This window comes from Chanos chanos, chromosome 4 (assembly GCF_902362185.1).
Source record: "Chanos chanos chromosome 4, fChaCha1.1, whole genome shotgun sequence".
Taxonomy (NCBI): domain Eukaryota; kingdom Metazoa; phylum Chordata; class Actinopteri; order Gonorynchiformes; family Chanidae; genus Chanos; species Chanos chanos.
In genome coordinates, this window is record NC_044498.1 from 34327728 (window position 1) to 34340132 (window position 12405).

General features: G+C 38.5%; 1 protein-coding gene across 1 annotated transcript in view; it reads right to left on the reverse strand.

The window, feature by feature from the left end:
- Window positions 1–1533: 1533 nt before the first annotated feature.
- wdr27 (WD repeat domain 27) overlaps window positions 1534–12405 on the reverse strand; it is a 32668-nt gene continuing 21796 nt past the window's right edge. Inside the window, exons 21-23 of the mRNA XM_030772262.1 lie at window positions 5502–5604; window positions 1964–2062; window positions 1534–1551 (exon numbers count right to left, since the gene is read on the reverse strand). Coding sequence (XP_030628122.1) covers window positions 1534–1551; window positions 1964–2062; window positions 5502–5604 — 220 coding nt within the window. The remainder of the gene's footprint in view (window positions 1552–1963; window positions 2063–5501; window positions 5605–12405) is intronic.

Consider the following 12405-nt stretch of genomic DNA (forward strand, 5'->3'; position numbering starts at 1 on the left):
GTTACTGATGAAGCTGGAATATCAGTAATATAATGATATTAGTTATTAATATACTGATATAATAATAAAGCATCACAGCTCCGTCTTAGGCAGGACAGACTATGAATACCATATCTTCCATAGCTGGAAAATCTCTTTCCTGAAGCACTGTCAGGTCTGTACTTTTCTCAGACTTTTTTTTTTTTTTTAAATAATTCAGCTGTTAATCAGCGCTCTGAAAACAAAGTGAAAAGCCCCTAGTGGCTGCCTCACTTTTTAAAGTGCGTAGATCCACTGAAAACAATAAGATATATCACCTGCCAGGAATGAGATAAGTGAGAGATCTAGGCCATCCCTACCACAGTGAAAGAAAGGGAGCCAAAGAGAAAGTATCCAGGCACTAATAAATTAATATAAGAAATTCATAAATTCATAAAGTCCACATAGTGGTGGTGGCTCACTATCTTTGCATTCCTAATATGAAAAAGTCAAACTTGCATCAATGAAAGTAACCTGTTCTTGATTACTGTTTTTGAACAGATGCATTTGTTGGGGGTGACTAGGGAAGACAGTGAAAGGAGACTAAGGCCGGCAGGCTTTGTTCTTCATTCTGACAGACAGACTGGCCTGGAAATAGTACATAGGACAGTAAAGAGCTGTACATTACACCTTTTTCCACCTTTGTCCGTGAAGGCAGCTGTCAAAGATGTCCGTGCCGCCCTCATGCAGTCTGACCAGTGGTGTTACTGGTGCAGATATGTATATGTAGAGAATTAAATGTTATAGCACACTCCAAACGGTTCCAAAAGTGTTCTATAAATCAACCACAGCTGCAATACATGAATCACACTTTCCCTCACAAACATGTTCTGTAGAAGAGAATACTTTTTACAGCACTATAAATTAAGGCCCAGTTCTGCCCATATATATGTATATATGTATATATATATTTCATTTCTTGGTGGGTTGTAGAACGCTGGAAAATTGGCCTGTTGTGCTCATCAGTGATCTAAAGCAGAAGAAAAGACGATTGTTGAATTATGCATTTAAAGACAACTTTATGTCTTATGAACCTTACGCTAGTCAATGTTAGAATTTGGATGCCGACTCAGATCCCTGAAGATGACTCTAAGCTCGGACAAAACAAGTCATCTGAATATTCTCCATACAAAAGCAAGAATGAAATATTTGGCATTTACAACAACAAATGGTACAGTTCCATGCTCTGAAAAGCAGTTGACTTGCGTCCCTTTAAAGCAGCTGTCAATACAAAAAACAGCAAGAAATGAGGAATTATTAAATGAGGAATTATTAAAAGCAGTTTCATAATAGATGAAACAGGGATTTCTGCATGTGACTGGGGTGTCGAGTTGCATTAAGGGACTTGTGGTGGTTAAGAGGCAGTGAATAATGGCTAAAGCTGCTCGTGCCGTGGCCTAAAGCGATCTCACCACACAACATTTTAAGCGCTATTTTAAACCCCCGATGGAAATCGGCCCTGTGGATCCACTGAGCTCTTTGAAAGTGAGACAGAGCCCTGAGCGCAAGGCCACTTCAAAGCTCTGGGAGCAGCTAGCACACCCATGAGGAATACAGAGTTACACTGAACCTGCTCCTAAAAGGTTTCAATAATAAAAAAAGACCCCTGCTCTTCCCTGTGGCGAGTTTGATATTGCTTGGATCACCCCACAGTTTAAGGGCTTTTCCCTGGAACCACAGTAAGCTGGTGTGTTATTGTACTCTATGTCACAGAGTACTTGAAAATCTGGAAGTTCCCTAAATGGGAACTACACAAAAAGTAAATACAGTATTTAAGTTTGATCTGAAGGTCTGTTTGATTCATTATGACGAGGAATACATTTCTAATGCTTCTTTTATCATTTCACGTGAATGCTTTCAATAAAAAACACTACGAAGAAAACAGAGCTGCAGATAAATTTAAAAAGGAGATGTGTGGATGAAACAAAAAGAAAAAAATTCCCACCTCAGGAGTGGCAGGGTTGAAGGCCACATTCAAGACTGTGTCAGATTGCCTCTTGAGCTTGTGAACGAAGGTGCTGCTTCGAATGTCATATACATACGCCTGCAAAAGATGTCAAAGGTGAGGATGGTCTCACACATACAACAACATATCAAGATACAAGAAATGCTTCTTTCTCTTAGATGTAACTCCGGAAATTCTGGAGCAATCTGGAACTTAGGAACTCTGTCATTTCTGCTGGTCCTGGAAACAAACAGGCAGTAAACCGGTCAGTACTAAATGTGTAGTGAAAGAAACACTGACTATAAGGGGAAAAAAACATAAATTTGACTTTATGTTAAAGCAAAGAAATAAGAGAGAGACAGAAAGAGAAAGCAAGAGAGAGAGACAGTGAAAAAGAAAGGGGGCTAAATGCATAAAGTGAGTAAGGAGCCATCTGCCATTAGCACAGATAAAACCAGATGTGGAGATGTTTGTTACCAGACAGCAACTCGTCAGATTCCTACAGATGTTTCCTATTAGACTTTTCTGGAAAGGCACGGAGCGTGCTCTCTGGAAGGCCAAAGTCTCACTGATCGTCAGAGTCCTGAGGTAGCTAGGAGGACTCTGAGTCATAGAAGAGTTATGGACCGGCATAGGGTTCTTCTTCAAAGTCTCTGCTCACTCCTTGTGGAGCAGCATTAGTTTGACATCCCTGTACTGAGGTTCATATTCCACTATCTCATACAGGATCGAGTCAAAAACAGGTCACATGGCACTAAGCATCTCTTTCAGCACTAACACATACTTTCTTTAGCCTACTTCTTTATCCATTTCCATAGTAGATAATCACCCAGACACACCAAACTGCTTTCAAAAATCATAATTTCAAAAACATTTTGTAGAACAATAGACAGAATCTATCCCAGGCAGCATTAATGAGAAACACACAACATTAATTTTCTTTTGCTCTGACGGATTGCAAACACTCACAGAATCTGTATTTCTGTCCCATAGCACTGTACCACATCTTGCCTGAATTTGTTGTTTCCTGAAAGATTTGAAATAATGAAAACTGATCTAGAAATCTTTATTTATTTATTTATTTATTTTCAGGAGCTTTCTGGGAGATCATTTTTTACGATTATCTTGTGAAATATTAAGACAAGTACAAATGCTTCTGGCTTATGGAACTTTTGGGGCGGCCACAAATAACAGAGGAGTAGCTCACTACCGTTCACTCTATCGGGTTCCAGAAAATGCTGCAGCCAAGGGCTCTTTCCTTGAAGCTGCTTCTCAAAACTTGCTGCTCTGGCTGGACCCAGCTATTAATAACAAACTATCAGCATGAATACATTATTCCACTGCCTCTAGTACTTGCATGCGTGTGTGCACATACACAGACGCACACACGCACAAAAACATACAAACACAGAAAGGACAGAGATGAAGGGAGATGAGGCAATTTTACATATCATCCATATCCTGGTAAAGTAATCTGGGAAAGTAATTTTCAGTGAAAGTGTCACCTCTATTCTAATATAAATACATTTTGCTATAGGCAAACTGCACAGGACTCCAAATGAATTTAAGAATGTAGAGACAGACCTGAGGTTTTCTGAGGTTCTAATAAAAACAGAGCCCTATGGTGGAATCTAATTTGGGCTCCAATTGCAGCAAATTTGATATAAGTCAAACAAAGGTGAGGCTCTATTGTGACAGATCTATGTCTGCCTCTTCATATAGACCCTTAAGCAGGCCAGTATCACAGACAGTCTACAGAGCCAAGAGCAACATCACTGAGATGACCCTGTGGATTAGCTCAACAGTATAACACGCAAAAACCCTTTTTTGTGTCAGACTGGCTACAACCCTGCTTGGTAAATAAGACATCACAAGGGCTGCAAAACCTTTGTAGGGGAGTTATAAGGTACTGTATTCGATATAGTTATACGATATGGACCATTCAAAATTCAAGGGTTGCATTTGAGTTATGACGCTAAGTTGTAATGTTCTACTTAATGAGAACAGACAGGTGAATATCTGCCAACTGCTGGGTAATCACAAGACCCTCAATGACTAGGACCACTCTATCAGTATGAATCCCTATTATTTACTTAAGATACACAATTTATTGTTCTCATTAAATGATTTTAAAAGACTACTTTGAGTTGAGGTCTAACATGGAATACTTTTTGGATTTAGCCTTAGTCTGAATTCTAATAAATCAGGGGATTTTGTGCAAAATACTTCAGACTAGATCCTCAGATGTCCTCAGACTCAAGTAGCCTGATTTTTAATATATTAAGAATTCAAACAGAGCAAAGAAAGAAATTTATATGCGAATATTTTTGACAACTTTATCGCTTTCACATATTAAAGCAACATAACTTTGCTGCAGAATTCTTGGTACAGACCAAGTAGATATTCTGCGACTTTGAGCCAGAGTTCATGAAAGTATGTCTTGACCAAAAAAAAGTTTGGGGCTTGGAGATCACTCGCTATGTAGGAAAACAGAATTCTTTCTTTCAACATGAATAAATAAGGAGAATTTGGAGGTTCCATTGCTGTCCTATTCTGAATAAATTTTAACTGCCCTGGCATGAAGCAAAAGCTGGGGAGAAGCTCAGTACTAAATATGAAGCAGCTGCACGATGAGATAAGATTCACTCAAAGAGAGAAGGACAAATTTACTAGAGAAAGTGGACAAAAAAAGAGGGACTGGTTTGGAACCTCTTTGCTGTACTCACGAGTAACCTCGCCCTGCACTCAACAATTGTGGTAAGAATTTGATGCATGTTGATACCTCTGATCTTTGAAGTTCTTTCCCTCTTCCATGTTTCCATCCCTCAATCTATCCAAATGTCTGGATAGCAGAATGATTTTTTTTTTTAATTTCTGTTACGAGCAAACGAGCATGTGTATTGGTTTAAACATAAAGGTCACCAATAATGGAGGCATTACATGAGTAATAAATATTTCAAACTTAGACCATGACCTGAAATGCTGCCTGGATTTTACACAGAGAGAACATTCTTTTTGCTTATCTGACTCAGAGATGAAAGGGAAGGGTATGGATGTAAATCATATAAGGTCATGGTACACTCTCGCGGAAAAAAACTCAAAAATGGCCGGTCATCCTATCAAAGCACAAACATGTAGCTACACTTTAGCCAAAACTTTCATCAAGAGGTGGAAAAAAAAGAATTAAAGAAATTCTTTAGGATATAACAAATATGATCTTTAGGATGTGATTATTGTCAATCAACTGCTTTCAATCATGTCATGAGAATTTCACTCTGCGGTCACACTTAATTATCTTTAGACAGTTTAATAAATCTATGTGAACATACAGCGGAGATGAACAGGTTTTTGTAAAACCTGTATTTTCATATATTCCCTGAGACTCTACATGACATTGAACTGTGTTTGGAAAGCAAATTTACTATCAAAGACAAGCACATGCAAAAGGAAACATTGCTACAGGAAGGGGGAGAGGAGCACAGTGGGAGTACCCTTTGATAAAAATATATTGTGCAATAAAGGTGGATGGTCCACTCACACAGTAATCTTCAGAGCCAGTTGCAATGTATTGTCCACAGGGTGACATGGCCGCAGAGCATCGATGACATCGATTAAGACTGCTCCCGAATCGACGCACGCACCTATCAACACAGGCAACAGAGAGATGGAATAAAAGTATTTTTGAATAACAAAACCAGCAAAGCTGATCAGTCAAAACAAAGATATGTTTTATTATGACCTGATAGATGACTACAGAACATGTGTGTAAGATCGCTTACATAAGAGGCAGACACACTAACATAGAGCCATCCAGCTCACCTGTATTTTATGAATGCTTGGAATCTAAAACATTATTCCATGAACTCATGCCACTAACAGGAGAACAAAAGAGGGGCTTAGGAAGAAAGAGACTTGATCCATCTTCTTTAATCCCCAAGAAAGGGCTGTTTAATATCAGGGCATTACAGACTTTTTGATCTAAGGTCACTTATCTTCCTTTACCTTCTTCTTTCAGTGCTAGATTAATAGAGTGCTAGATTTCACTGCTAACATAAGTCAGCATAATTAACCTTAACAATAAAACCAACCCATGCTTTGCAAAAAGCTTAGTTAGACACTAAAGACAAAGGGCATATGAATAGAATGCTATTGGGACAAAAAACTTTTTGACATTAACATGTGCATCATGGGATATGTGCAATGCAGGAGTACACTTTTGTGTGACATTTATAAAGTAGTCATCAAAAGTTCAAACTGAATGTGTGTTTTATGGCAACACATCTGGACATAATTTCTGCATAACGCAGTGTCAAAACTGCATAGTGCCTTGCAATCTATGGGGACTCATCTTGGAGCATTTTGCTGTCTAAAAGCAGGTACCTTTCATCAGGCTCCAGGATGTCACTGAGGAGACCTGTGAATTACTGCAGGAGAAAATCAAGAGAAAAACTCACAAGAGCTGTGGACTAACCTCATTCCCCGTGCTCATCTATTTCAGTCCTCACCATTTTAATGACTTTCTCACACTTTGCTGGACTAACTGCTGCTCATCTAACAAGCTTTGGGATGTTACAGGGCATTTGCTTAACATACTAGAATCAAGTTCAAGGTATAATCAAGCTACACTTTAATTGTATTTTGCTTTTTGCAGTTAAAAATTGTCTCAAAGCAGCTTTACAAAGATCAGTGCCTTAAACCCCCAGCGAGCAAGCCCAAGGCAACAGTCGCAAGCAAAACTCTCTAAAATGAAGTGAATAGATGAAGAAAAACCAAGACTCAAAAGGGTGAGCCCATCCTCCTCTGGCCAGCACATAAACTAGGCCTAAAGCTTTTTACAGTATAGGAGTCCAGGGTTACCAGATTCAATGGCCTCAGAAATTATTTACAGTATATAATTTATTATATATATATAAACTATACTATATATATATATAGTACAAAAGATTTATGATATAGAAAGTTCTAGGAGTTCTGGTATGGGATATGGATAAATTGATAATCAGTCGTCATATCAGAAAGTTTGTCTTTTAGACAAACTGTGCTATGGCTGTATAGTGGTTATCAATACTAGAGTCCATTCACATATTTCGGAACAGATGCTAGAACACATCTGTTAGTTCGACAAAATTTAGACTACAGCATAAATTACCAAGAAGTTTCCATTAAATGAAAGGTGGAGTCAAAAACAACTAAACTGCTTTTGATGTTATTCTGTAAAAATTCGGAGGTAAGATACACAATTCTCCAAGGTTGAACCTTTTTCCCTATGGGGATGCACACTGAAAATAATGATGACATTAGTAAGTCAGAGGCTCTCAAGCCCCAGCTTTCATCTCAATCCAAAGGGCTGGGGAAAACAAGGGTGGTTTGTACAGAAATCAGCTCCATAGCAATTTGGGATCCATTTGAGCAAACATTGAAAGTGCCAGACCAAATCAAGTTGAAACAGATAACAGACGGACAGAAGTCCAGTCCAAATGTGGGTCAATGTATGGTGACTACAGTGTTTTGATTGAATACTGTGTTTAAGGCTGAACTCTGGCCAGGGGGAAGGTCCCAGCGCTCTCCTTGTTGACAGTCAGCCAAGATTAATGTTGCAGGCACAATGAAGCTGCCACAGCCCAAAAAAAAAAAATGCCTTTCTACCTAAAGTTCATTGAGTCACTTATCAAAATAATCATGAGGCTAATTATGTTTAAACAGAAAGAAATGTAGTAAATATATGCCTACAGATGTTTTCTGACTTAACCTAATTCTTCCAGTGACTGTTGTAATGAGGTTTTCCATCTCATTTTCCTGGAACTTTAATTGAATTTTCAGAGAGACATCAGTGAGAACAATGTATTCACTTCTCTCTCCACTTCTCCCGTGTGCATTCATAGATGAACTTGAAATATGACGCGATTTTGCAAGAAGGACAGGTTCTCTTCTGAGGTAGTAGAAAATACAAACCATATATCTAACAATACTTCTACTCTAAATTACACAGTTCTGTTAAAGTTCATGCTGGGTCTATGATGCTTTCCACAGATCTGGGACAGATTTTGCTGACAACCAAAAACAGACTGTCAGATATTAAATGTAATCATAGGTACAAGAAAGTTCAAATGTGTTTAAAGAATCTTAAACTTGCCCCTTTGGCTCCATCTACAATCTAGTTTTACCATAGGGCTACATTACTGAAAAGTCCTTGAACCAAGCAGTTGCTTCTGCTCCTACAGAACTGAGGTTAAGGAAGCCTTCAGTTTTCTATGAGGTGTAGCCTGCTCCATACCACAGGTACACAGGCTGCAAGCACTAGTGCTGTATCTGAAGAGAATGGCAAGGCATGGGTCCTGTCTGATCCTCTGCCACTTCCTTAAGAGCTTGAAGCATAGACATAGGAGTGGGCCATGGAAATGAGGCTGATCTCGGTAGTGACATTTAGCTGAGTGTCAAATCTCAGTGTATGTGTGTTATGGCCCTCAGGTTTTTTTCTGTGTGTCTGTGTATGTGTCGGCTTGCTCCACTGGGTGTGGGTAGTGCTGGATTAGATGGATTGTTGAGCTACTACTTGCACATCATTAACAAGATCTAGTAGCAAGTCACCAGATAGACAAACTACCAAATGAGGGATATTTGCATATAAAAACGCTCCTCCCCGAATGTGCTTCACTTTGGCCACTTGTCCTATTGTGTGTTGTGGTTTTGGATATTATTAAGCACTGTCTAGAGATGACAGCTGTCTTTTACATTTTGTTTTGATAACTGTTTAGTTTTAGAGAATTTAGATAGGTTTCCAGAAGACATTGTCTTATTTCCCCTTTGTTTTTTCTGGGTTTTAAGTTAGTTGGTAGCATAGGAGTCATTAGCAGCAGTTCACTTGAACTGAAAACTTTTTTGTCTTCTTTTTTTTTTTTTTGTGTGAGTGCCCTTGCTAGTTCACAATTTGTCCTGTTTAGTATAGCTCCAACCTTTGTAAATAGCTCCTGCCATTTTGAACATGGACTTTACATTCTGTTCAACAGAACTTGTATTTCATCATTTTCATACAGAACTTTGTTTCCCTGTCCTCCCTTTCGTGCTGGTTCACTGTGTTACTTCCCTTAGTCCAAAGCTGTACCTTTGAGGTTGGAACAATGTGCGATGATCATGACCAGGCAGCAGCAGGCAGCAAGTCTTGTGTTACAGAGACGGAAAGGACCTGTCATGAGGTCCAGAGAGTGGTCCTCCAAGTTAAGACAGTTTATAGATCAGGTTTTTTCTTGATATAACCTTGGCTCCCATTTCCCTCAGATGTTCCTGGATGGTCAGTGTCCTGCCAAAATATGTTTTGGGGTCTTGCTAAAGCTTCTGGCTATTAATATGTGTTCTGAGCTCTCTGTTGGTTTTTGCATTGTGGAGAAGACAGTGTTTTTATAGGACTTGATTTCAGCCACCATGTGCTACAGCTCTATTTGAATTCTGATATATCCTTTCTAGACCAAAGTACAGATACTAGAAGCTTGTGAAGCTACACAGCTATCATATGTGTGTGTGAATTATCCAAAATTTGTCCTAAGATGGTCATTTGTGTACAAAGAGAAAAGGGTTGGAGCCAAAACCCTGAGGGAGCCCATTGTTCCCATCTTTTCCAGTAGCTTTTCAACTTTACAATCTTTATTCTGAATCGTTGATTCCTCGGTAGAATGTCCATAATTTTAGTTGCCCTGCAGCAATTCAATGTTGTATCCAGCCATCCACTTCTCCAGCTGTCTTGAAATATTTCAGGTTCATAAAAATCTTCTGAAGATCTGTAACCACAAAGGGATCCGAGCTGAAGTCTTTTCTTTTCTTTTTTGTTTGCTTGCTGTCTGTGTTGTCTAACTCCGTCCATTACAGCTGCTTTGCTATTTTTACCAATTGAAAGCCTTAACTGTTGAATAGAGGTGTAGCTACGGTTGGACAGAGACTTCATTAAGAGGAGAGTGATTGGTACTTTGGGGTGGACCATATATGAGCACCAGGTTACTTCTGGGTACCCAGTCTCTAAGGATTTCTTCATACCAATTTTGCTCTGAGTATCTCTGGTCTATCTCCAATCTGACTGGTCACAATTAAAATCTCTCACATGGATGGATGGGTGGAGAGGGTTGGTTGGGCTTTGGTTCCCAGCTGGTCATAGTGGGTTCATATACTGGCTACACAGAACCCATCAACTGTCTGGGTGGGTCAGTGGCAACTGCCAGATGTTTTACTAGAGCAGTGTTGGTGCATGTTGTTTATAGGGCATGTGTGATACAGCATGATATGCACTTTGATAGGGAAGTGTAAAGATGCCCGTGTTCCAAGGTAATTTCTCATAAACATAGTACAAGATTGAAGCGTTTAGAAGAGAGAGACTGTGCTTGGGATATATACTTGCCTAGTTGGAATATCTGAAGTGGTGCTGCAACTGTACCAGTCATTGGAGTAATTTGTGTTGGTCTGATTTGTTCGCTGTACTGATATGCAGCGAGGCCACATGCATAGCCACTAATATAAAGTCAGAAGAGAAACCAGTGGTCATGCAGGGGTACAAGATGTGGCTATCAACTGCTCCTCAGTAGATTCAGGGTTTAATCAGGAATATTAAAAAAAACTAATAAGAGACACAATAAATAAACAAAACAAATAAATAGTAAATAAATAAATAATCAAACATCTCTAATCTACAATTTTGTGTAATAGAAACATTACTCCATAACAAAATGCATCTAATATCCATCAAAAAAATACATACAAAAGAGTATTGTCATATAAACTGGTCTAATATCAAGTACAGCATTTTACTAGGGAGCAGCACAATAACATAATACATTAACCACTTTAATGATGAGGCATAGCATTCTACTTTTTTTTTTTTTTTTTGGTTTCTTAAGTGGCACTCTCCCAGCCAAACAGATCAGGAGATATTAATGAAAAGGTCAAAATAAATTTGACAACGAAAACTGTTTAGCATGAGTTTGCCTGGGGTTCTGTTTTCACTGTTTACTTGCTGGGTTGTTCAGATCTTTTTCTGGCTACTTGAAAATTTCCTCGTAAGTTTTTTTTTGTTGTTGATTCGGTGATTCTTGCATTCATTTTCACCAGAACCCAGGTTTGCTTGCTTCTCATTACATAAAAGACTACAACTACATGCCCTGATATTTCCTTGGCATTTACTCAACCATTCAAGGAGAAACAAATACAATGGCAGAGCACTGGACCCTAAAAAGGAACGTCTTTTTAATTATCACTTAAAATCAACACCAAATGATGTATTTGAAAAAGCTGTGTGATTTTTGAAAACAAGTTTGGTCAAAAGCATTTTGGACACAGCTCAGCAAATCTGGTAATCAGCTTCCCACCAGGAGAGACTGAAAATCCTGTGAGCCCTATCAAAGATGGAATGCTGGCTTCACCAGGACTTGAGAGGACAAGTCGTTTCCCATCAACTACCTCTCCCTCCAAAATCCATGGTTTGTATTTGCTGCTGCTTTGTAAGAGTTCCATCTTTCAGTAATGAAGTGAGCATACAATTTTTGATCTAGGGACAAGTTTTGCAAGAGAGAACTTCTGCAAAAGACCTATACAGTTCCAAAGTAAGCTGAGAAAGTCCAAAGTTAACATGTTAGACAGAAAAGACGCCTCTTCTTCCTTATTGTTTTTCAATGCACATATCAGTTTAACTTTTGATTATCCCTAAACACTTCTTACGCAATAAGTTACTGAAGTCTTGCACAACTGGGGAATCACCAAATAAGTCTCAATCACCATTAGTGTGAATACCACCATACACCTGTGTTAAAGACTTCAAATGGCTACCTTAATTTGCTGTAATTTGTTTTGCTGATGTTTAGGAAATTCTCTCAACAGCCTTTTAATTAATTACATAAAATTTTAGACAAAAAGTCAGACAACAGGAAAATGAAGCCTACAAGTCACTTGTGTGTGTTTTTCCCCCTCAAACAAGGATGTTTGAATTTGAATTTGAGTTAGAATTAGACCTGGAGACAAGGCTCAAATATTTACCATGTCAAGGAAGGTGGACACTCTTTTAACATGATGTTACATTATTTTGGAAATGTGACTGAAAAATATCAACACTGATGGTCTTTTCACCACTTACAATATCTTAAACTTAGCTGAGAAACATTGTTAAAGGATATCTTTCTCCTTCTTTAAAGAAAAAATGAAATATTTTACAAAAACCCTCTATGTTCTACTCTACGGTAGGAGAAATGTTACTATAAAACCTGTTTTTTTCCACAATTTTGGAGAGTGACTTGGAAACACTTTATGAACGCCCAACCAGTCCTTACTCTCCTCCCCTAATGTACCTAACTGGATTATGCAACGGCTGTAAAACATGCGGTTGAACCTAGAAAAAAAATAAGCTGGAAGTTTTTCAAAAAATCACCTCTCATACATCTATACATATATATATATATATATATATATAC